This window comes from Chanos chanos, chromosome 5 (genome assembly GCF_902362185.1).
Source record: "Chanos chanos chromosome 5, fChaCha1.1, whole genome shotgun sequence".
Classification (NCBI taxonomy): domain Eukaryota; kingdom Metazoa; phylum Chordata; class Actinopteri; order Gonorynchiformes; family Chanidae; genus Chanos; species Chanos chanos.
This window is the reverse complement of record NC_044499.1, coordinates 42,898,485-42,925,222: the sequence shown is the minus strand read 5'-3', so window position 1 is coordinate 42,925,222 and position 26,738 is coordinate 42,898,485. Positions and strand designations below refer to the sequence as shown.

General features: G+C 38.6%; 1 protein-coding gene across 1 annotated transcript; it reads right to left on the bottom strand.

The window, feature by feature from the left end:
• Nucleotides 1-296: 296 nt before the first annotated feature.
• On the bottom strand, nucleotides 297-17,610 carry LOC115812565 (integrin alpha-M-like). The gene is made up of 31 exons (XM_030775048.1): nucleotides 17,558-17,610; nucleotides 16,871-16,974; nucleotides 16,659-16,729; nucleotides 15,612-15,723; nucleotides 15,342-15,472; nucleotides 15,038-15,180; nucleotides 14,583-14,733; nucleotides 13,546-13,696; nucleotides 13,238-13,320; nucleotides 12,524-12,647; nucleotides 12,178-12,311; nucleotides 11,739-11,885; nucleotides 11,143-11,343; nucleotides 10,657-10,790; nucleotides 9,925-10,067; nucleotides 9,597-9,745; nucleotides 9,252-9,383; nucleotides 8,719-8,792; nucleotides 8,115-8,256; nucleotides 7,862-7,960; nucleotides 7,481-7,560; nucleotides 6,635-6,718; nucleotides 6,433-6,511; nucleotides 6,066-6,164; nucleotides 5,854-5,934; nucleotides 5,619-5,729; nucleotides 4,364-4,477; nucleotides 4,061-4,171; nucleotides 3,832-3,917; nucleotides 556-615; nucleotides 297-462 (listed from the first exon to the last, which is right to left on the bottom strand). The coding sequence occupies exons 1-31, from the start codon at nucleotides 17,593-17,595 to the stop codon at nucleotides 297-299; spliced, it is 3,534 nt and encodes a 1,177-aa protein (XP_030630908.1). The 5' UTR covers nucleotides 17,596-17,610.
• Between the last annotated feature and the right edge of the window lie 9,128 nt (nucleotides 17,611-26,738).

The following is a 26,738-nucleotide window of genomic DNA, read 5'->3' as shown; positions in this document are numbered from 1 at the left end:
ACATTCCACCTCTCTCATGCCACTAGACCCTTGCATGCCTATATAAGAATTACAAAAACTGCAGTAGAAATGGAATTTTACCTCGTCTGAAGCTTTCCCAAACACTTTCTCGAATAAATGTTTGGAACTTGCAAGTACATCCATGCCAAACAACACATTGATGAGCTGCAAAAGGTCAGTAATCGCAACTCCACTAAGGCAATGTCTGATGGCAAATGAAAGCACCAGCAGGACAGCCTCAGCTTTCGTCACACGAACAGAATCACACAGTGGTTTGCTCATGTTTGATAGGCTTCCTAAGATGTGAAAATGATCGTTCCACCATTCAGATCTTTCCTGCTGTCCTGTTGCATGAGTTGAAGCATCCTCAACTGAATCATCATTGTCACTGCCACTACTACTGTCACTGGCCTGGTCATGAGGGGTCTTGTCTTCGTCAGGCCATGAGTCTTCATCATGATCCTGTGCAGGGGAGATGTGAGAAAGAATGATTTAAATGGGATTAACACAAAACTGGGTAACATGTTGGGGACCCATATCAGTAACAGAACATACCACAGAGGCAACACCATGAGGGCCCTGATCTTCGTCAGGCCATGGGTCTTCATCATGACCCTGTGCAGGAGAAGGAATGATTATAACCGTTTAACATAGAACAATAGAACAACAGAATGTACTTAACATGCAGCTATACCACTTGCCGGGTACATCAAAACACATAATTACTACTTCTCAGTACTACTGAAGCCTGACAAAGACCCAAGTCTATGTTCTAGCTACCGCCCCCCTGTCACTCATCAACATCGATCTCAAAATTATCAGTAAAGCACTTGCCATCAGAATTGAAAGAGTAACTCATTCATTGAGACCAAACCGGATTTATCAATGGAAGAGACTCATCAAATAACATGCACAGATCATTAAATCTAATCAATACATCCCACAAAAGTCAAACAAAAACAATACTTGTTTTGAAAAAAGGCATTTGATAAAGTAAACTGGACATTTCTATTCGAAACACTTCAGAAATTTGGATTCGGGGAATCATTTATTCAGGGGATATAAATACTATATTATTCACCAATGGCCACAGTTTCTACTAACGGACTAACATCACAGAGTTTCATACTATACAGAGGGACCGGGCGAGGATGCCCACTCTCACCATCACTTTTCGCCCTGTTCATTGTACCTCTAGCCACTGCAGTATGCCAAAATAACAACATCAAAGGAATCCAAACCCCGAGCATGCACCACAAAATCAGCCTTTATGCAGATGACATACTGCTTTATCTTCAAGACCAATCAAACTCCCTGCAAAAAGCCATGAAGCTCATCAATTCATTTTCTTAAATATCAGACTACACTATAAACTGAACAAAATCAACAATTTTACCCATCTGTGGAGCTGACTCATACTCTACAGCTAAAAAAACGCCCCTCACCTCCTCAGATAATATTAAATATCTAGGCATAAATATCTCCACCAAGCTGTCAGAGTCGTTTCACCTTAACTTCACTCCACTATTAAAATCAATAGAAAATGACTTAAACCGTAGAACAAATTTACCACTCTCTCTAATTGGCAGAACAGCAACTGTAAAAATGACCATACTACCTAAAGCAAACTACCTCTTCAAAATGACCCCAACTCAACCCACTACTAGCTGGTTTAATTCACCCAAGTCCGTCACAACTAAATTCTACCGGAAAAATAAACCACCCTGGATTAAACTAGCAACTTTACAGAAACACAAATCTCAAGGAGGACTGGAAGCACCAAACTTCTACTATCATTACCTGTCTAATCAACTACAGTACATCTCAAAGTGGATTCATCCCAACCAACACAATAACCCTTGGGTTGAAATAGAACACCCAGAATGCAATGAAATTTCAATCTCCAACTTACCGCTCCTTACCACTTCCACAAAACACCATGATTGCTTCAAAAGTACCATAATCTCAACAACCCTGACAGCTTGGTGAAAAATGAATAAATTCTTTAAATTCACAATATCACCATGTAAATACACTCCAATATGACACAACCCCAACTTTTCACTCAAAAAATCACCACTCCATGTCCCGCATATAGTTATCCATTTACTTTTCTTCTTTATCCCTCACTCTCTTATTACCTTTCATTGATTTAGTCCATCTGTCTGTCTGTCTCCTTGTCTACCTGTTCACCTGTCTGTCTGTCATTCTACAGCATGCCACCTGTCTGTCTGCATGTTTGTTCTTTTGCCTGTCCTCCTGTCTCCTCCACATGCGAGTATGTAGACTCACCAAAGAAAATTTATAAAAAGAAAAAAAAAAAAAGAGAGAAAGTACGATGTGACTCCCATGTTGGAGGGGTGGTGGCTCATAAAAAGAAAAAAAAACAGAGACAGTTTCACACTACGGCACTAGCAAATTAATTAGCTGAACACCATCTTCACGGTAGCAGTAGGTAGGTAGCGCTAACTGCTTTCTTCTCTTGAGTGACAAACCTTGCTCTTTTGGAGGGGTTTGTAAGTGCATTGCTTGGAGCATCTAAGTAAAAAATTGTCTGATGTTAGTTGAAGCCTTAGAGAAATACATATTGTCAATGTCACTTTTCAATGGGACAGCCCTACAGATCTGGGCTTTCATTGATCAAAGTTGAGTCTAAATAGGTTGATAAATCAATGAAGAAGGCATTTATCCCGGTCGTGTTTGATGTCAAAAAGCTATGAACTTGTAATGGGGAATGAACTTTAACTTTGTCTCTGATATTGCATTGTAATTTATTTTTGGGAATTAAGTATTGAGCCTCCTCATCCTTATCAGATATCATGCAGCACCAAGCACCAGCACAGAGAACTAGCAACTTGTCAGGCCCTGTTCCCCTCGTTTCCCTGTTCCTCTCGTTTTCCTCCCCTATTGATTGGTTTGATTAAGTTCTGTTACTTCTGGGTTTCTTGGTTTTGTCCAGTTTTGATTAAATTGTGTTACTCCCTCATTTCTTGGTTTAGTCCTATCAGTCCACTCATTCTTCACACCTGTCTTCAGTTAGTTTTGCCTTGTTTAGTCAGGTATAAATACTGCTTCTTTTATGCTCTTTGTCTGGTATTATTTGGAGTTCACTCCACGTCACACTGATTTATCTGCCTGCCTTATGTTCTGAAATCTACACTCTGTCATTTTGAAACTTTTTGTTATGCCTGTTGCAAATAAAGAAAGCACTGACCTGCACATGTATCCAGCTTCTTTTACAAAACGTGTCACAGCTAAGATAAATGTAGGCATTTAGGTCATACAGCTAGTGGGAAACTACTGCAAAATCAATAGAAGTATGGCATTCAGAACCTGAATTTTAGAAATAGGCTTTACTGAGTCTGGAGATGTTGTTTGGAGTTACTGTGGAGTTTAAAAGTATCAAATCCACCAAGTTATGACACAATGAAAACGCTGATTGTGTTAAGAACCAAATGGTATTTATTATTTGTTTTTGACTAAGGAGGAAAATCTACATATTATGAGCAGGTTTGGGTGTCTTTATGCATGTTAAAACAGCCTTTGAAACAACTCAGCATATAAATACAAGCATATCATTAATAACCAAGTATTAACAAGCACACAGAGCACAGACACTCCAGAGGGCTCATTCAGGGCTCAGGAAACTGTTTTTGATTGAGCCCCAATGAGAGATTCCTTTTCTAAACGTATTGAGCTACTTGGAAAAACTATATGAAAGAAAAGCTATTTAAAAAAAAAAAGGTTTTGTTCATTCTTGTTGTCGAAGAAGTTTAAAATTTGAGAGCTGTATTTACAGATATGTTGCTGTGCAATTTTTTAGAATGTCACGCTGTTGGGGCAGAAGCCTCTCCCCCTGTGTCAGCTCCATCCTCTGCTTCCATCATCTCTTTGTACTGACTTTTGAAAAATCCAGCCTGAGGGAAAGAGAGCAAAGATGAAACAAACAAACTTTCTTACTACCTAAGTAACTAAGAGATATTTAGAGATCATTTAAAACACAAATTAATTCAACAAAATGTCAAGAATGACTAACAGTGTAAGAAACTACTGTTTTTACCTTATACAGACCAGCAGCCACAAGCAGCAATAAGAGGAGCCCCCCCACTGCTCCTCCAATTATCTCCTTAGTGAAGGTGGCCTCCTCATACACCTCCACCTGAGTTTCAATCTACAAAAAGGCAGGCACACACACACACACACACACACACAGACACCCACACGCACACACACGCACACACACACACACACACACACATACACAGACGAACATAGACACACACACACACCAGTCTATATGTATTCTTGACAGAAAAGGATTCAGTTTATGTTATGAAAACCATGAGTTCCTTGTGTCTGTTACCTTGGAGACTGGTGGCTTGTTAAGTGATGATGAGGAAAAGAAAATGTATTTGTTTAGGTCATACTCCAGAGTTGCTGTGCTGACCAAATCAAAAGTAACTGTTCTGAGTCCAATCTGACAGGAAGAGAGAGAGAGAGAGAGAGAGAGAGAGAGAGAGAAAGAGAGGGGGGACAGAAACAAAGCAAGTTAGTGAAAGATAAAACATTCATTCATTCATTTATTCATTCTCTAAGCCGTTTATCCCAATTAGGGTCGTGGGTGGTGCTGGAGCCTATCCCAGCACTCATTGGGGAAAAGGTGGGAAATACACACAGGTCACCAGTCCATCACAGGAACAAAATGAATAATAAAAACAGAAAACAGTAAGACTTGCAGGAGATGTACTGGCCATTATCGTGAGTTTGAAATATGCTGGTTCAGTGTCATTAGTAATGCACAGAGGAGCAATGTATGAAATCAACACATTAATGTACATTCTGTCTATCTATCTATCTATCTATCTATCTATCTATCTATCTATCTATCTATCTATCTATGTGTCTATCTATCTATGTGTGTGTGTGTGTGTGTGTGTGTGTGTGTGTATATGTAAGAGAGAGACAGAGCACTATCATGAAATCAAAATTATTGTTCTGTGTTCAGAGATGTCACCATTGTCAAAACTACTGGAATTTGAATATTAATTATGAACAAACGTTAGTAAGTTTCGCACAGTTTTGTCACTGCCAATATGGTGGTCCTGGTTAATTCTCCCTGGGTGATGCTTTTGCTCACCTACTGCTACATAGTTCCATAGAAAAATGGAGTTAGTAGTGCTGCTGGTGTTGTCTTTAACAGTTTTTTGACATGTGTCCGCACTGCTCTGTTTCATGCATAGCTACTCTAATCATTTGTTTAGCAGTCACAACAGTTATATATTCATTCAAGAAAACTAATAAACACAGACATTACACATTAAATGATCTGTATATTAGAAAGCTTAAGGATGTCAAAAATTGCATATAATTCATTAGACAATTAATGATGATGCTTTTAGACAGGTTGAAGACAGAGTTTCAGTACTTCTAGTTAGATTAACAGGTTGGTGACATGCTCTCAGTCTGGTTAGGAAGAAGATAATTACAGTAGGCTAACTGTAGCCAAAGACCTTTTACTGTTGCCCTGTTCACTTGTACAATAAGGCCTTATTTATTCTGTGGTATACAAAAAGTAAAAACGATTTCTGATGTTGATGTTTTTAAGTTTTTCTAGTTACCTGCTCGATCCATCCAGAGCTTATGTTCCCAGAGATATTGTAAACAGCATTGGAATTCCTGACCAGATGCAGATTACACTTGAACACCCTACACAGAGCCACAGAACAGTTCTACAAAAGGGCAAAAGAGAGAATATTATAGTAGTGAACTGATCACTTAATCCAAATATAAGTGATCATATTTCAGAACACAAAACAGACACAAAACGTGAGTTTTTTAAGCAAAGAAACTTACAACAGCAGGTATTTTTCTTAGCGTTTCCACAAAATCGTTGTTTGTTGGTTTTTCCGTACTCGTTTGACTGCAACCTTTAATCTGTACACATCATGAAACATACAACAATCACATTTTTTGAAGTAGTGCAATCACAAACACCTTTTTTTTTTTTAAATCTTTTTGGACTCTTTATGGGTTTGCTGCCCTCTTCCTTTGACTGTCTATTATACCTCCATTTTTGACATATCCGTCCAGATGTTCTTTTCTCCAAGTTTTTCTGGTACTCGAATAATAACACTAAAGTTGACATCTCTCAGGTAATTCTCCACCTAAGATAAGGGGAGACGACAGAGGAAGTATTTTACATTGCTAATGGCAGAAGGTTTTATAAACACATTGTGCTAGTTATTTTGTAGTTAATCAGTATGAGCATAAACAACATATGTTTCACCAATGTAAAATTCATCTGTGAAGAAAGGCTGACCTGGTTTTATATGCATTATACCAAAATTTAATCCAAATCACCCAATGTCTATCACTCAAATCAAGAATATTAATTAATTTTGAGGTCCATGTGAGGTTCGTCAAAGACAGTACCTCAAAGCCCTGCAGCACTGGTTTCTCTAGATTGCTCTTCCCAGATGTGAAGTTGATGTAGCCTGTGGAATCCTCTGATCTTTCAAGTTAAAACAGGGCATGTTATTTCCTTAAGCAAGTTGTGGTTTAAAACTACAAAGTTTTCTTCCTTTTTGCCAAAGATACAATTCATTTGTAATTTGGAAAAACTGGATGCACTGACCTTCTTACCACAATATTGATGCCATATTTAACTCCAATCTCTTTTGTTTTGGACCAGTCATTACCGGTGTGCTTCTCATTATTGCTGTGAACAACAATACATTTTTAACCATGTTAATCATATAGCACAGCTTATTATGACAGTCATACTGCAATCTATCCAGTCTTTAATTGCAGTCTGTTAATATTTCACTAGTTTGTAGCTGGAAGATGGTGGTAGTGTTGTGGATATTTGGTGAACAGGCTTCAGGTCTGCCTGAATCCTGTCCCAAGCCCTAGATTAGGGGACAGGAACCTGTAGATGAGAGGTATTTCAGAGGAAGAGGGATTCTGAAAGCGAAGGGAACAGGCTGGGGGTAGGTGTGCTTAAATATAGTGGTTTACTCAGTGATGGGAAAGTGAGAAGTCGTCTTCCAATTAGCTCTCCTGAACTTTTGATCAGAACGTCATATATTTCTTGAATGATATTTCCTATGAATGGCAGGAGTATATTGCTATTTAAGTGCATTTACATGATGGTATGTGATGGCCTTCATAGTATTATATAATGGTTGTGCAACATGTAATTACTACCACAAAAGTATTCATAACGTAATCAGCAAGACATTACATTTAAATGCAAGACATTATAACAGAATATGCATGATGTGTAATCCATTGTATATGTTTTATAACACACAGCAGTTACATTTATCATAACAGGTTATAACCAAAGGTCATTTGTCATGTTTAAATTGCCATAATGCATTGTGTCGTCTTCATAAAAAACAGCATTTGTTATTATGCTCTAGTCATAAGGCACTAATGAACAAAATTGCCACTGATTATGGTAAATTCCTGTTCATACCTGGCAGCATCTGCCTTGAAGACCACATTTTGATTAAATTCACCATTCATATCGATACCATATGTAATTTCAAAGACAGCCTTTAACAGAAAAGAGGGCATGTAAATGAAAGCACAATCCAGCTGCAACAACAACAACAACAACAACAGGAACAACAACAACAAAAAGACATATAATAACATACAGTGCAGCGCACATACGAAAAAGGTGTATGCAGTTTGCAGACTTAAAATAGCAGCATAAAGAGCAAACTAATAATAACAACCTTTGGATATTATTTAATATTATTTGTGATTGCTTCCAACAAGCATGACGATGTAGAATATGAATGTATTTATGGAAGTGTACATGAGAAGAAGATTGTGAATTTGTAGAGCAGACCTTTGCATTGGCTCGGAAGATGGGCTTGCTAATGTAACATGTGGTCTTCCCTGGCTTCATTACATCTTCACTATCAACAGAACTGCACTCCACTCGGCTCTGCTTAAACAGAGAGGCTCTCAGTGCCACAAGCACACAAACTCTCTCTCTCTCTCACACACACACACACACACACGCACCCACACACACACACACAGAGCTGGACTTGACTAACATTAAACTCCTTTAAAGTCCTCTGTGCTCATCCTCTTACCTGGTGAGTAGTGAACTTCCGGTAAGAGAAGCCTGGGGGGTATGTAAGGATGACATGACTGTTGTAAGAGTTTTCCCCCAAATTCTCTACAGAGACTGTCAAATTCAGCTCTTGTGCTATGCCCACTTCAATGTTTGAGGACCTGTTAGGGACAGTCAAAAGAGTGACACAAGTTAAACCATTTCCAAGGGCTGAACAATACACCAGTTGGCATTACTGCTGCTGTCATCATTCTGGACAAGAAATGCAATATCATGTAACTCTTTGTTAAAAGTTGTTACAAACCATCTTAAAGGGATATGCCATAACTGTGGCAATAGAACTGTTCCCTATCTACTCTGCTCCAGTTTACCAAATATGGCTATAGGCTGCATCTCAACCATCAATTGTTTGTGCTAAGTACCATGTCTTGTGTTCTGTTGAAACTCTTTGTTGATTCCTTGCCTGAAATGTGTTCTTTTCACCTCAAACAGGGTACAGAGTCACAGTATGTTCCATGTGCAATTCAGTTTGAATATTCATCTTTCAGTAAAATGAACTTTGTAAGATTATTAAGTGAATTGTAAAAACAACAGGAATTTTCACATTTTCTTATTTTCCCTACCCAGAGAAATTGAAGTCCATTTTGAGGTTGTCGATGCAGGTCTTATCAGGTCCACAGTTTATCTCAAAATTTAACTGTGGAATGAGATGAAATACATAACCATCACATGGAAAACTATGAGTGTTTTGCTATATTAACTTTAAAAGGGTAAACAGTGAGCAACAGTGTTCGACTCCTTCAATGCTTCTATCCAAGGTATAAATATGAACTCAGTTTTTGTTTCAAATCAACAGGTAAATTTGTCATGAAATACCATACCGTTATTGTACCTTTATAATAAAAATGAAATATATCTATACCATAAAACCAATTGAGGATACTTGATCAGAATTTAGCCTTAATCCCTCATCAACTGGAGTCATCACACTGAGTTTGAGAAATCTGGTGTGGTTACTCTAAAGGTGGCATGGAAACATTTTCTGTATCAGCTGAGACCCATAGAAAGCCAGCAGCGTGGTTTCAACATGAAGTCAATGTGAGAGAAGACATGTACGATGTGGACAACGACATGTAAGATATAGGCACGGCCTTACATCTTCAGATACGCTTGTTTTTGTGTCCGGGAGAAGGACAGGTCGCAGGCCCTGCATGGCACCGCTCTGTTGGCCCTCAAAGCTGAATGTTAGCTCAGAAGACAATGGATTTACAACATCCTCTGGGCAAGGCTGTGAGGTAGGGAAATCACACACACACACACACACACACACACACACATACACACAGTTCAGAACATCCAGCTGTAAGGTCATGTGACCCATCTATCATATGACCTGACTCTTAATAACAATAACTCTTGGAATATGTTCGTGAGTTTGATTTTTAATTTTAAAAATTGTCTTTAAATGAGCAAAAAGCTTCAAAGGGAACAGTGGACTTACCTCTACAAAAAAATTATGTGTCTGGCAATGATCCGATTCACCCACCACCATCATGTCATTTTTAACACGATTTTTAAGAGAAAAATAAGCACGGAAGTTTTGTCGTTTGGCATCTAGTTGCAAGGTGTAGTTCATCCTTCCAGATAAATCTGAAAAAAAAAGTTGTCTCTCCTAAAAATGACTGGTGTTAGTGTGACATTTATTTAAAATATAGAAACATTTGGGTAAACATCAATTACTTATTTAATGAGTGTGGTTTTGAAGTCACTTCTTTGGCATTAATATTATGATACCTCTCACAGAGAACAAATTGTTTTAGGACAAAAACCTTTCGATCTAACGTTGTTTCCTCTAATGGTGAAGCAAACTTGCAGAGTAATCCTCTGTTCCTTAGTGCAGTCTGTGTCTTTAGTGGACACCAAAGATGGACTGTAGGACATTTTTGTTGTCAGAGACACAACAGGTCTGCTCCTGCATAATACACACATAACACAGAGACATCAGACTAATGCCCTTTGTGCATGTGCATCAGTCTGTACATCAGTCAGTACATCACTCTGTGCTTCAGTCAGTACATCACTCTGTGCTTCAGTCAGTACATCAGTCTGTGGTTCAGTCAGTACATCACTCTGTGCTTCAGTCTGTACATCACTCTGTGCTTCAGTCTGTACATCACTCTGTGCTTCAGTCTGTACATCACTCTGTGCTTCAGTCAGTACATCAGTCTGTGCTTCAGTCTGTACATCACTCTGTGCTTCAGTCAGTACATCACTCTGTGCTTCAGTCTGTAAATCACTCTGTGCTTCAGTCAGTACATCAGTCTGTGCATCAGTCTGTACATCACTCTGTGCTTCAGTCTGTACATCAGTCTGTGCTTCAGTCTGTACATCAGTCTGTACATTAGTCTGTACATGAGTCCGTGTGTCCATCTGTGCTTGTTCACTCAAGACTGAGTGTCCTCTGAATGGCATCTCACATTTTCCTCATTGCTCTTTGCTTGGTCAAAAGGGCAGGCTTTATTGTGAGTGAATGTGGTTCAGTGTTTGTGGATAAAGCAAACCTGAGAAGAAGAACTGTTCCTTTGGCTCCGACAGCAATGTCTGGCAAACCATCGTTGCTCTGGTCCCGAGAAGACTGACTCAAAGAAAGCCCGAAGAACTGCAAACCTGGCTTCACAGATGAGCCCAATATTCTCTGTTAAAAGACCAGCACAGAAAAGAGTGAGAGGGAGAGGTTTTTTTTTTTTTAAACAAACCAGTCAAACAGATAAAATGCCAACCTGACCTACTAGCTAACATAAATTTGAAATAGGACACCCAAGCAACCAAAACAAAATGAAAAGGAGAGAAAGGAAAGGGGAGACAGGAGAAAAGAGAGATTTGAAAGGAGAACATGAGGTTGATGGAGTAGAGGAGGGCTTACAATATATCGTATGTCACAATGCTTAAATACATGAAAACATGTTGAATAAAACCATGCCTCTTATTTTCTCTGTGTGTATCTCTGTCTCTCACACACACACACTCACACACACACACACACACACCTGTGAATAGGTAGGGTTTATTCCACCTCTTTGTCCGTTGAATATGTAGACGCTGCCAAGTCCATTATTTTCTAAAGGTGCCCCCACTGCCACATCACTTTGCCCGTCACCATTCAGGTCTGCTAGGCTAGCCAGTGAAGAACCAAACCTCCCTCTTTCTCCAGAAATGCCCATTAGAACCACTTTAAACTTTGTTGAGAACTGTAAGGGGAAGTTATGAGATTAGAAGCTAAAGAAGATGTTTAGAGAAGATGTTAAGGAAAAGTATTTGCTATTTTGCAAGTAAATTTTCTAACTGTCAGTGAGTAACAGACAAAACATGGATGTACTTAAGTCCCAAAAGCAACACTTTTTGGGCTTACAAAAAAGACAAAAGCATCACTATTTAACTGTCACTGCCAAACCTATGCTAATAAATCATTTATGCATTAATAAAATCAATCATTTTTCAGACAGACTTACCGTACTAATAGCCATTAACATTCTGATGTCATTTCAACTGATGTCATATTTAAGCATATTAAATAACAAAGAGAGAACAGAGTGATTTTGATTTTATATAACAGATATGATTTTCACTGGCTGTTACTAATTACCTGGCCTGAATAGGTGTATGCAAAGACTTTGCCCTCCTGGTCATTCTCTTTGTACATTGGAGAGGAAATCAGTATCAAGTCCGTGTCTGAGTCAGAGTTGAGATCCACAACGCAAACTTCAGCTCCGTAATAGGAACCAATCTGGGGCTAAGGAGAGAGGGAGAGAGAGAGAGAGACAGACAGACAGACAGTAAGACAGACAGACAGACAAAAAGATGAAGAAATGGGAGACAGAGAGAAAGTGCTAAACATCTTTCAAAAGCACAATAACAAATTCTAGCACTATTACTCGGTGTTGACTTTAGAATTTACTATGTTGTGAATGAACAATTTCCCTTTCACACTCATAGAATTAACTCCATACTCTCAGCTTATGGAGCTATAACAATGCCAAATGACTAACCCTAATTGCTTAGTATGACTGTATTGAAAATACAACCTCTTGAGGATCCAGCTCCTGTTGCTGTCTGCCGTCAAGGCTGGAAATTAGCACTCGTCCCTTATGGTTGTATCTTGGAGCCCCCAGAATCAGAAAATTCCTACCACGAGTTTTTGCCACAGCCATGGAATAACCTTGGTTCCAAAAAGCGTTAGAAATTCATAGGGTGTCCATGGTATTGTGTGTTTTGTTATTCTGAAATGTATCAGTATGAAACATTATATTTATATTAAAAATACATGTAACTTACAGCGTACACTATGAAAAAAATCTGTTTCCTCTTTTCTTGTTGGAGCTGCATAAAGGGTATTTCTTTGCTACATTAAGTGTTCAAGGAATACCTTACCCAAATAACTATCAGGCTCCATGTTAGAGCCATTTTGAAATAATTTGGCTTCTCCTGTAGATCTGTATTCCTGGTATCCCCCTTTCCATCCTAAAGCACCTACTGTACCCAGTACAATGTTTCCCTGGATACAGGAAGAATAACAATGATATGGTTTTACTGACATATAAATGAGATCACAGGAGATCAGGTTTTGTAAAGGGATATACAAATACGAATTTTTCAACAGAATAGCGTTTAGGATCAGAGAGTGTGGATATTGACTTCGGTATTCTTAAACGCTCCATTCTGCTTAAACAAGCTTTGGTCTCAAATATTTGTTCCAATGCATCCATACAAACATTAAATACCAGATTACAAAATTCACAAATTTATTTTTGAAATAAATAATTTGATTAATGTAACGCAAATGTTAGTTGACATACAAGAAATACATGTAGGAATAAATCATGTTTTAAAAACATTATAATGCATTTTTAAGTTTTAGAAACGTATCATTTTTATATCTGCGTATGCGTTGCCATGGGCAGTTACCGAGATTTGACACACATAAAACCCATAGCTGAGGACTGATTTCTGCTGTATATTTTGGGAAGACCATTACAAATTACATATCCTCTCACAAAATGCTTCCTCTAAAAGTCCCTATTTAAAGGTATATATAGATTTTCAGAGAGGGTGCCGAAAGGCTGCTAAGTTATGAGACTGAGTTACCCCTTGAGATGTAGAAATGAACGCAGAACTGAATCCATCCTGTGCTAATTCCATATTAGTGGCATCACCTGAGGTCTGCGTCCCTGCGGTGAAAAAGACAAACACACATACACACACGCACACACACAAAACAAGTACAGTTGTAAGACAGTAAGACATTAAATCTACATTTTCTGTGACTGCTTCTCTGTAATATAATTGACAATTAAAGTGACAATGACAACAGCAGTGACCAGGTTATGTTGATGGCACAGCAGAAACTGAAAGATTACAAAGCAGAAATGAGAAATGTACTGTACTTAACATACCTTCGATGGCAATGATGTTTTCTTGGAGAGTTTTGCGAATTTGCTCCAATGCCCCAAAGTTGTTCACCTTAAACACGAAGTCGCTGGGTGGTGCAGATGCAATAGTTTGCAGCTCCATTTTTGCTTCAGAACTTTTAAAAGCACCACCAACCTAGAGAGGTTATATATTTTAGTGTATTGTTAAGTTCATTTAATTATAAAGACTTCATGACAGTTCACTCTATCCTCTATCTCAAAGAGCACCATAAAGATTCTTTGTATTTTTAGTACCTTCTAACCACAAATCTTTTTGCCTTGTTCACAATGATCTCATGACTTTCACTCAGAGAAATGCAGTCATTTTCAATATATCTGAAGTAGACCGTATTTTGCACACAGTCCCATTCAGAATAATTAATATTACTGATATAGGTCTACAAAAAGAGTGTTTAAAATAGCATAGTTTTGTGCCATATTTCAGCTAAAATGAAATGGTCATGGTACAAAATGTAATGTAATGGAATTATACACTATCATGTAAATACTTTCTCCGGAAAAGAGCAATCCAAAACTGCCAAAATAACAGGCCAAATTAGACACATGAAATAAATGTTACATAATACAACACCAAATGAGATGCATGAGATAAATGTTACTTAATCCATTGTGCATGTGTCCAAACACATCACTCTGTATACACACACACACACACACACACACACACACGCACACATGGATCTTTACTTCTCTATCACTGTTGATTTCAATCAATAATAAAAATACATTTCTCTCCATCCGGTCCTTGCATTGACATATCTGCACATCAGAATTCTGACAAAGGGAAGAGCAAATGTCACTCTTGCCATAGTCCAAAGAATTGAATGCTTTCAATATGATACCTGCACTCAGTATTAAAAAAATGGAGCACGTGTATGCTTGTCTTACAAAAGAAACATGTTGCTGATCAAAACTGTATGATAAAAACAGATTTGGAAGATTTCGCTGCTGATTCTCTTCACACACCATGTGAGCATTGTAAGTATGAAGTAATATCCTACCCCAATAGCATATCGTCTTATATTTTTCCTCTCCGCCTTTGCAGCTGCACCTGAAAGTTCCTGTTTATCATTTGATTGTCCATCCGTGATGACAAGCAAGACTCTATTGGCCTTTGGTCGTGCCCCAGTTGCTGGATTGAACACATCATTCCTATTTAAAAAATAAATCATTTTATTAAAATTGATAAACAACAAGAATTGTTCCGTCTCTTATGAAGTGAAAATTAGAGAGCACTGGTACTTCATTCAAGGCTGAAGTGCTGTTTGGGGGACAGAGTGATATGATTGTTGACAGAAATTTTCCTTTAAAAATTTAAATGCAGTTTACTGTTTTTATCTTGGAAATCCACATCACAGTTTTAGATGTCTGTTTAGGTCTCTGTTATTGCCTTTATTGAAGGAATGTTGTGCACTTCTAAAAACCACACATACAGAAAACAGATTTTTATCCTTACACGACTTTATTGATAGCTGCTGCAGTGTTTGTCCATCCCTTTTGTTGCACTATTCTATTCAGCTGGACTTCCCAGGAATTTCTTTGGAAATTGTTAAATCCTATGTGAATTTCACAGGAGGTTGAATACTGCGCAATTGCAAACTGAAAAAGAAGAGGACAGTTAGCTTTAATCTTTGTGTGTATGTAGTAAATGAAAGGATTAAATTATTAAGCTTTAAGTAAGGAATCTAGCATTTACCTATTATTTCATTAAATTTAGATAACATTTAAATAAAACACATTTATTTCCTGTAATTGCACACCTGAGTATCTCGACTGATTAAGTCCCTTATCAGAGTTTTCACAAAGTTCTTCATGATAATGAAATCTCTGTCAAGAACACTTCCTGAGCCATCCAAAAGAAAAGCAACATCTGTCTGCCGTATTGAACAGTCTGTTTGGGACCAAAGAGGAAAATGTGCATAAATGAAAGGAGGAGAGAGAAACATATGGATTATGTCAATCAGAAAGAAAGAAATTATTCAGAAAAGTAAGCAGCGTTGTAGCTATTGCCCTGTCTGTTGGATGAGCACCTCTCAGGGCCTTTGGGACAGGTCCATTCACTTTGTTTTCATTGATCTTGAAGCACATCCCACCGTAGGTAGTGATATATTCACAACTTTTGGGAATGGTTGGACCACAAACCTGAGAAAGAACAGAAGACAAAATAAGACAGCATCCAGGAACATTAAACTCGATTCCTGTTGATCTCTTGAGTGAATTTGGAATGAGACACAGCAAATTTGTAAGATTTGTCTCCCAGTATGAAATTTCAATGCGTGGCACAAAGCTACTCTAGATTCTTCAACATCTACAGTGTTAAAGCTGCTTCTGAGAAAGTATTGTTTTCCAAGGCATTTACTCAAGTGAGAAGTTTAATTTGTTGTTTGCTGTAGAAGTGTTTTTTAAATCCACGTTAATGTGCATTCATCATATAGATTCTCTTGATCTACAGAGGATGTTTGGGCTGAGGATATAAATCCCATTCAAACAGATAAAGCTCTGATCTTGTTCATGGTAAAGTAGTAGCCCAGGGAGTTTAGAAAATGTTTTTTGGATCTTTTCTGCATAGACCTTGCCTTTTCCACTCAAGACTGAATTGTGAGGGTGCTTAGAACAACATGGCCACCAGGTGGCCTCTGTGACACTTATTTATTTTACATTAAACAGTGAATAGTGAGATAATGCACTCATGCTAATGTTATTCATTAGTCTACTTTTTTAAAAATAATTTTTATATAAACACCAAATCATTTTACAAGTCATATGCATTCATGTATATTATTTCATTTTGGCTTTACACACTCACAGCACAATTTAACAGAACACCTTGATATATGGTGAATTTCACTGCCAATGTTGTATTAAATTTTTAATCAGAGAAGTTTTCATTATCTAGTATGTGGTGGTAGACCTTGATAATGTGGGTGCAGTTGAGGGCAGTGTTTAAATTTAAACACTTAAATTTGCATCACTGGAAAGTTTTTATTAGTAATCTAAACATTTAAAGCTGTAGGAAAGTAGAATGTATATATATTATTAATTACAAAAACCATCATAATGATCCAACTGTAACTTACCAGCGTTGTTGAAAATGTCTCATCAGTAGTCATGGAAAGTCCAAGGGACATGTTAATTGCTTCTCTGGGTGCTGTGTTAACATAATAGGTTACTACTAGCAAAATAATATTTTACATATTAAAACATCAAATCCTGGACATTCAAAAATGTGATTATGGAAATGAAAAACTTGAACGGGGCGAAAACTGCAAAGGATTCAGTAAATACATACCTCGTACATTCAGTTCAGAGCATCTTTCTGTTCCGAGGTCACAGTTGTAAATCTGTCCCCTTTTATCATTACTTAGTTGGATCAAAGGATCACTTATGAGCAGACTGAGGAGACAAAGGAAAAAGGTGGGATCTACACACTTAATCTTTGTTGTAATGCTTCTGCACAGCACCTTCGACTGGAAGCAACAATTTCATGAATTACTAAAGTTAGTAACACTTTCGTGCTGGAGAGAACCATGTTATGCTTTTTAAAATGATTTTGTCAGGTCTTGTCTTGTGCATACTTGTATATATAGGTGTGAAATAGCTCGCAAAGTCTGTAAAACATTTGCCTAACACATCTGATTGTACTTGGCACTACTCTTTTCCTGAAATTAGTTTGTTATATTATATCACAAAGTCAAACAGAACATTACTGGGTCCATCTTTTGGTTGTTAGAATGCGGCCAATTAAAATGCCTCTATGCGAAGTTAAGAACTTTTCTGGTACAATATTCTATCCTATTCTAGTCTAGTCTAGTCGAGGCTCGTCTGGTCTGGTCTATTCTGTTCTGTCGTAAAGAGACCCAGGTGCACTCATAAGCAACAATGAGCTTATTGGTGATGACCATACCTTACACCGATATTACTACCAAACAAATGCGCTATTTTTCGCTGTCTCTACAAATCACGTTGTCCTTCTCACCTTCTTGGGCCTTGTTGCACTCTGTACCCAAACCCCATGTCTGGACGAGTGAATGACTTCCAGGTCACAGGGTCAACGTTGAAAGCAAATACTGCTTGTGAAGCTAGATGGCATGAAAATGACCAATGAATTTAAATATGTAGAATACAGCCACTACTCTATACCATCTCATACCAATAACATAGTTACAGAGGAACTTACAGAAGTGAATCTTTGGAAGTTGTACATTAAGGAGTAAAGTGATCAGTTTTCTGCAGCTCATGCAAGAGACATGCATGAGTATTAACATTACATGTTTTGTAGACAATGAAGGCACTTTCTGCATGATGTCCAAGCTCTTCAGAAATCATTTAGATTTTATGATATATATTCAGTAAAATTTGAATAGTATCCTTTGAAGGAAAGTGGGATGACTAGCATTTGTAAGGACATTGAGCCTACTTCTCCTTCTTTGGAGCTATGAAAGACGTTACTGATATGACCTAAGTCAATATATATTTGCTGTCTATCATAGTCTGGCATGACTTTGGTTGCCCAGTTGTTTTGTGAGGTCGTTTTAGTGTTCATCATCCTATGGAGCTCTTGGTCCCTTGCCCTCATAAATCTCCCTTTCAGCATAAAAAAAGATTACATACTGAAGGTAGACAAATAACACTACAATGGTTATAATGATTTAGATACTTAAACTCAAACTTCAGAATTCAGAGAAAAATGAAATCAGTATTACAAATGGAGCTGTACAGGTGAGCCAGGTGAAAGCAAAATTACCAATATTAGCCACTCCTGCCAGCTATAAAATATGTCTGATGATAACCACTTTAATATCCAAGTTTCCAAAGCAGGATAAGGTGTTTAGTCAAATTTGAAAGAGAATAAGTAATGATTTCTTTAATTTCAGGTTCATCACGCACACAAAACAGCAAATTATTTTATGTAAAAAGAGGAAAACTGCCATGGCAGCGTGTACTGACTACATCACAAAATACTCAGTCACAGTGAAGGATAAGTGTAACCTCAGATAATCTTCTTTAAATGAACCAGACTCAGTTCTCAAGAAAATGGAAGAGTAACGGAGAAGTAAAGAGGGCAGAAGGGTGTACCATAAAAGATCACCCATCCTTGAGATGAACTGACTGTCAACCAGATGTCAATAAGTGGGGCATTTGCATTTGTCATCTGCCAAAAGAAATGATCTCTCATTTGGTTTTGCATTTTCTCTGCAAGAGAACTAAGAGAGCTTTGTCTTCATAACTGGAAAATCATGTGTCCTACTGAATGAACTGTGCCCAGACCACCTCTTGAGATGGTCTTCATTTTGTTAATTACAGGAGGGTCTGGGTTTGTTTTCTGTATCCCAACATGCCCCAAAATTTTTGCACGCAACTTCACTTAATTTGGCTGAAATAGATCAAGTGTAAAAAAAACACCTCAAAAGCAACTACAGAAATTAATGTGACCAGTGCAAATTCTGGAGCACAGAATGAATCTCTGCTTCCTTCATCTCTCTAAAAACTGTAGGCATGTCTTTTTCAAGGTTGACCCACCATCCTACTAGTTATTGACTGTAACATTTATACTTGCATTTTAAGCAGGACTGTTCCAAAGCCTAAATGCAACTTAACTCCATTATTACTTGACACTCTAGCATTGTTTGGTGTTTGAATGACTTCACAAGTATTGCAGTTCCTCACCAAAAAAGTGAAACAAATCAGTCAAGAATCTGCTCAGAAGTGCAAAGGTATATAACTAGGATAGTTGACTGTCCTATTAGCTATCTGGTCGCCGTAACTTATTATGAGTTACTTATAAATTAATTGACTGGACTAATTGGACTGTCTTGTTTAGCAATTATTCACTTGTATCAATTCAACTCTCTAATCTTTTTCAGATTAAAAACATTTTATCTGAATCATCTGCCAGTTTACAAGAATCGCCCAAAATACACTGCCTGGCCAAAAAAAAGTTGTTGTTTGGATTTGGAGCCTCTGGAGGCAGTGTTATGATCTGGGGTCGCTTCAGCTGGTCAGGTCTAGGCTCAGCAACGTTACCTGAATGTACTGATTAACCAGATTATTGCGTCAGTGGATTTTTTATTCCCTGCTGGCATGGGCATATTCCAGGATGACAGTGCCAAGATTCATCGGGCTCAAATTGTGAAAGAGTGGTTCAGGGAGCATGAGGAATCATTTTCCCACTTGAATTGGCCACCACAGAGTCCTGACCTTAACCCCATTGAAAATCTTTGGGATGTGCTAGAGAAGACTTTATGGAGTGGTTCAACTCTCCCATCATCAACAAGGTCTTGGCCAAAAATTAATGCATCTTGGGACGGTAATAAATGTTCGCGACGTCGCATAAGGTTGTCAAAACAATGCCACAGTGTATGCACGCCGTAATCAAAGCTAGAGGCAGTCCAAAGAAATATTAGAGTGTGTGACTTTTTTTTGGCCAGGCAGTGTATTTCCTATGGATTCTCCTACAACTGTGCAGGTACTTCATCAACACTAGCAGTGGCATTATGATGTGGAGTGTATCCTGTCTGGCTGACTGTGCCAGAACACAGCCCATTACATAAGACAGTTCCACTGTAGTCATGCTCACGACTCATGTGCATGTGATATGATATACAGTATAGATATAAAAAGTTTGAGGAAGCCAATAGTGAACAATTTTCCATTTCTGCCTTAAAAGGACATCTTACTATCATTAGACATGAGGGAAGGATTGGTCATGTCATTGGTTTCCCACCCTCTCTGTGTCAATTCTTCTTTTATTAATTAAAACTTTGAGTTAAAAGACCTTAAATAAATCACATTCTTCTACCAAATGTGAGTGAAAGGACAGAATGATCAAAGCATAATTAGTGTGAGGTAAAGTGTTCCAATACCTTAGGGTGACTTTACACGCTAGTTCAATATTAAGAACAGTTCACTCAGTAATGAAAGCGTTTAGTGTTATCCATGTGAAGAATCCAACCAACTAAACTAAAAAGCACTTCTTAAAAAGGACATCAGTAGATCAAAGAAGTCAAATCAGTTCTTAAAAAAGGAGACTTAATCTGGTTAAAATGAAATATCTTTTGTGTGCAACATATTTCACCTTGTTCCAATCCATGTAATATTTTATTCGTTTTTTCCAGCACTTATCTGAGACTTATAACAGAGTTGTGAGGATATTTGCAAGTTTTAATGAGACAAGAGTAAAGATGGATAACACAAAAAGCATATCAAGTAAATGTGTAGATAGCTCTTACCAGAAAGCAGACAAAACACGTTTAAAACCCAGTCCATTATGTCTCTGACATGAGTTAAAGAGGTAGAGGTAGACGGTGAATGAGGACAGAGTTTAAGCAACAGAGCATTAATGCTGACAGACAACTCATTTGAGAGTGACAGGGAGAGAGTGAGAGAGAGAGAGAGAGAGAGAGAGGCAGCACCAAGTAACAAGAAACAAGAAGTGACGAGCAATATGTAACACTGATACCAGAAGTCACTATGAAGAGGAGGAATGATTTTAAAATCAGAAATGACTCAACACAGACACAATACACATAATCAATATCCCAAGAGACACCTACTGAAACCCATATTATCTGATTGATTATTATTAATCAAAATGCAGAGTGTTATAGTGGTCTATTTTGTATTGTATGTGTACCACCAAAAGAATGGGCTGACTCTGACTCTGTAATTCATGATTTTGCAATGACAGTCATTGCAAACGCTGTGGCACAGTTGTTACTATACATAAAAACCTAAGTTAATGAAAGTATGATTCATACTTTCTATGTCCACTGGGCTTTTATGATCAGATGATTGGTCTAAAGCAGTGGTTTTCCACCCTGAGTGGTCCACAGTGGTATTGCAAGGCGTTAGTGAGATTGTGATGGAAACATCAATGTCAAATTAAATTCACTTAATTTTAATCTCACGGGGAATACTTGAGGGGAAAAAAATGGGTTGAGGGGGTTCACCTGGCAAAAAGGGTTGTGAACCACATGGTGTAGCGGATCTGAGCAAATGATAAAATTGAACAATAATAAACAGTGCACAGCAATGTGCTCTCTCAACAGCTAGCTCAGAGAGAGAATATTGTCCAGTATTCACATATATTTGTTGAATGAAACACAAAATCACTGATATTAAGAGGTGCCTCATGCAGAGCAACACTCTTCCAACATCATGACCCCCCTCATGGTAAGGGAATCATGAGAGTTGCTAGTTCCAACCCCAAATGTGACAACTTTCTGTCAATGTGCCCCTGAGAATGCACCTAACCACAAGACCTGTATGTGACCTCTGAGATAGAAAGTAATAATTGTAAATCACTCTGAGAGTCCACTAAAATGAAAAGAACAAAAAGAACACCTACGAGGCAAAATGAGTAGATAGTTCTAAAAGGCCGTAGCTGATGTTATCGCACTTTTTTTGCATACATGGATGTTTGCACACTATAGATATGCTCAGTATCTCTTACACTTACCGAGTAAGTGTTTGTCACCTTTCAGTTGCTGTGACTGTGACAAAAAAAAGCCACAACTACACAGTACACAGTATGGTTATTCACCCCTCTTTGATCAAGCTCAGCCAAGCGTCACTAAACATGCACCCTGGCTGCTACAGTTGCCTCAGACTCTATATACACAATCTTGTTATGTTGGTGTACAAAAATACCATCACAGATATATGAACTGTATTTAAATTGAGAGAAACTGATTGGTCTCTTATGAATGTTTTAAATAAGTATCTGAACATGTTGATTCCTTGTACATCTCTAGGTGGGCATTTAGCATTTACCATGAAGTTCATTTGTCTTGGTGAGACAAGCTATTAATGCTAGTGTTTTCAAGGAGTAGATGCTGAACAGATACTATTCTCTTTCCTCATATCATCACCAGTATTGTTTTGTCAGCACTGAATAAACATAATCTGTGTGTTTTATGAACTATCATTAATAATTTTTACAAATAAACTCATCTCAGTTGAATTTTTCAAAAGAAGTGGTTATGACCACAAGAGAACAGGAACTGAATACATGTCAGTGTGAGGCGGTCAGCAGACTCCAATACTTGTTTTCAACACTGTCCAAGGCCACAACTATTTTTATCTGAATCTATCAGTGGAGAAATTACTGTGATTTAAAATAGAAGTAATGTCCATTTCCCTTTCACATTGTCAGAAAAAATATATGTGTTAAGGCTAATTTATACTTCTGTGTAGGCTCTACGTGGAGCCTATGCCTAGTCTACGCGAGTGGCCTATGGCGTTATTATGAGCATTTATACTTGTGCGTTGGTGTGTTGACATCTCTATCTGCACCCCCTAGTTTGCGGTGGGGTCTCTGTGCCACTGTGTTGAGTCTCTTGAGTCCACTAAAATGAAAAGAACAAAAAGAACACCTACAAGACAAAAAGAGTGGATAGTTCTAAAAGGCCGTAGCTGATGTTATCGCACTCTTTTTGCATACGCAGAAGTTTGCACACTACAGATATGCTGCTACAGTCACTTATCACGATGGTGAGAATAATGTTAAATAAAAAGTCGGAATTCAGCCTTTGCATGGCAATATCTGTAAAACAAGTTTTGCGTTCAAAAGAAGGACTAGTTTCTAAACTTTTGGGGACAGTCAAATGGAGCTCTCAAAATAACGAACACTCACTTCACCATTTTGCCAGAAATTTTTAAATGGCAGCTGAAACTAAGCAGATCATGTTGGTGTTTGAGCTAATACATGTTGAACAACGGTTATTTTTACTGAAATTACTGCAATGCAGAAAAGAGAGAAGACATCAGAGGAGATGGTGTGTACGACTATTGAACCGATTGAGGCAGAAGGAGGGTGATGCTACCAAGAGGACCAATCATAGTTGTTGCGGTCTGCTTCAACACGCGTCGCCGCAACGTGTAGTCACATTTCTGGGGAGGTGCATGTCAGGCTATGGTGTAGGGTATGTGGCTACGCAGAGCCTCCATTGTACCTACGGCGTAGATTGGACACAGAAGTATAAATTGGTCTTAACAGGGTGCAACCCTAAGGTCTACAGTCAGAATAGTGTCCAGTGTGGCCTGTCAAGCATGGACCAGATAGAGCCTGTTTTGGGGGGGGGGGGGGGGGGGGGGGGGGTCAAATGACAAAACTGAACAATAACATTGACAAAAACAATAATGAAAAATGACATAGATGTCTTCGATTTATAGAAAACCTGCATTGGGTGCTTGTTAAATTCTCTTGCAGGATGTAAATAGGGGTATAAAGTAACATATTACAAATACTCTTGTTGTTGTACTTGAGTTGTTGTTGTTTTTTATTTGTTTGTTGTTGCTGTTGTTATTGTTTTACAGTCAGCTAATAACACCTTTTAAAGTAGTTTAAAGCGACAGTACTTTGCTACATTTTGCATGAAATAATAATACTTTTACTGTGCTATTACTCCTCTTAACGGTTTGCTACTTTCCCCCCTTGATTTTATTAACCACATTCCATTTCCCTCATTTTAACTTCATCTCCACTGATTGGACTGCTTATTATATCTAGCCAATCATATCAAATCCCACTCAAAATCTGACTGTAGCAAAATCATAGGATCATTCTATACAAAGTCACATGACATACTGAAAAATTGCAAGTTAGTTAGATACCATGAGTTGTTAATAACAGGAATGCCTACATATTTCATAACTGTTGTCAGCTAGCTACTAGCTAACTTTGCAAAACATAAATGGTGTCACACCCTGGTTCTCTTTTTCTGCCTGTACTGGCCAGTTTGTGTTACTCCCTAGTTCCTTAGTTCATCTTGTTAGTTTAATCATTATGCTTTGTGTTAGTTTAGTCATCCCGGTCTTGTATAAATACTCCTGGTTGTCCTATCTTTCCTTGTGTGGAATTTTTTGTGAGTTTGATATCTTTGTTTCATGTTTCTTTCTAATATTACTGAGAAAAGCCTGTGCATGCATCGAGTCTCTTCTACAAACCGAGACAGAATTCCACACCAATTCATGGATGCAGCAGACTGGTCTCGGTTCTCCAAACAACCAGAAAACTACCACAGATCCCCTCAGAAGTGTGGGACGTTTCTGTTTCGGTGCCTCCTGTACTTTGCACATGAGGGGATCCAGGGTAACAGTAACCAGGTGGCAGTATTTATAAATCCTCTAGCGGGACCAGCACTGATATGGGCAGCTGACTGGTGACAGAGAGAGGGAGGCACTTTTGGAGCTCAATCACTTACCTTTCCCTGGGCCTCCTATGCCAAGCTCATCTCCCAGTTCTGTGACACCTTTGAACCCCCGCTCAAGGTGACAGTGGGGAGGTCAAGGTGGACTGTGAGAGCTCTGCCATCAGAGGGGCATGGCAAAGGAGTCATCACCTGGGATCTGGATGATTGGGGATCAGTTTCTGCTGTGGTGGTGCCCACTGAATGTCCAACCACTTGTTGCTGCTTCCTGCCGCCTCAGTGCTCCAGGTCACTGCTCCCTCCATCGCAGGGGCTCCAGAACCAGACCCAGCTCCTGCTCCTGCCCAGCTGAGGGATCCAATTGCAGCAGGGACTCCAGCTCTGGAGCTGGTTATGATGAGGGCCTCTCTCATGGCAAGGGCTCCAGATCCAGATATGGAGGAGAATTTTCTTGAAGTGGGGGCCCCACCCCTGGATCCAGTCACCAGGGGGACACTGGTGCTGGATCCAGTCACCGCAGAGGCAACGCCCACCGCTGGGTCTCCTGCTCCTGGTCCTGTCACTGCAAAGGCAGTACTCACCTCTAGGTCTCCAGTCCCCGGTCCTAGTCCTGTCACTGCAGAGACAGTGCCCCCCCCCAGGTCTCCAGGCCCTGGTTCTGCTCCTGGTCCCGTTGCCACAGAGGCTGTGCCCGCTTCTATGTCTACTGTCCCTGGTCCTGACCCTGTCACTGCGGAGGGTGTGCCTGCCTATGGGTTTCCTGTCCCTGACCCTGCTTCTGTCACCACAAAGGCTGTGCCTGCTTCTGGGCATCCTCATTCTGCTCCTGTCTTATGAACTAAAAGAGCATCTCATCTCTCCTACAAACTGTGACACATAGATATAACCAGTGGAAGCAGCTAGTGACCTCCCTTTCTTTAGCTGATCCATAAAAACTTCGGATTAGAGTAAGCAAAAACACATTCTCACTCATAAGTGAGGGAGTTCATAGCCAGCCCAATCCACATTATTTTAGGATTTGGGAAATCGGAATGACCAGCAGAGATTACTTGATTATAAAGCACAATTTTTTTGTAACTGCATCTAAAGTAGGCTACCCAAGACGCTGAAAATTCACAGAGGGCGCCATGCAAGCTAGAACCGCCACTGGCTGAACATCATCTTTCCATGGTAGGTAGCACTAACTGCTTTCTTCTCTTGAATGACAAACCTTACTCTTTTGGAGGGGTTTGTAAGTGCATTGCTTGAAGCATCTAAATAAAGAACAATTCAATTTTAGTTGAAGCCATAGTGAAATACATATTGTCAATGGTACTTTTTTATGGGACAGCTTTACAGATCTGCGTTTTCTTTGATCAAAGTTGACTCTAAAAAGTGGAGAAGGCATTTATCTTGGTTGTGTTTGATTTCAAAAAGTTACAAAATTGTAATGGGGAATGAACTTTGATTTTGTCTCTGATATTGTGTAATTTGTAATTTGTTTTAGGGAAGGATTATTGAATAAACCAGTCAATCAAATTTTATTTATACAGCACCTTTCAAACAAATCAAATTGCAATTTAAAGCGCGCTACAAGCAATCGACAAAACCTAAAATGTTAAAATGGATTTAAAGACTTTTACACACCCAACGGAATAAAAGAACAATAAAGATGGATAGTTAAGATGATAAAAGGTAAATGTTAAAAGATAATACAAGCAATGAAAATAACAACAATATTAAAATAAGTGTAAATACTAAGACCATAAAAGCTAGACTGAATAGATGGGTTTTTAGTTTACGTTTAAAAATATAGTGTTTTCAGTTCCTCTCACATCCACTGAAAGGCTGTTTCCATAGCTTGGACCATAATGTCTGAAAGCAGCATCACTAAAAGTTTTTGTTTTGCTTTGTAAAACTGTGTTGCTCAGAGAGAGAAATGGCCTCACTTTGGAGATGTTCTTCAGGTGAACAAATGCTGTTTTTGTGACACCCTGCACATGAGCCTTGAAATTAAAATCAGAGTCA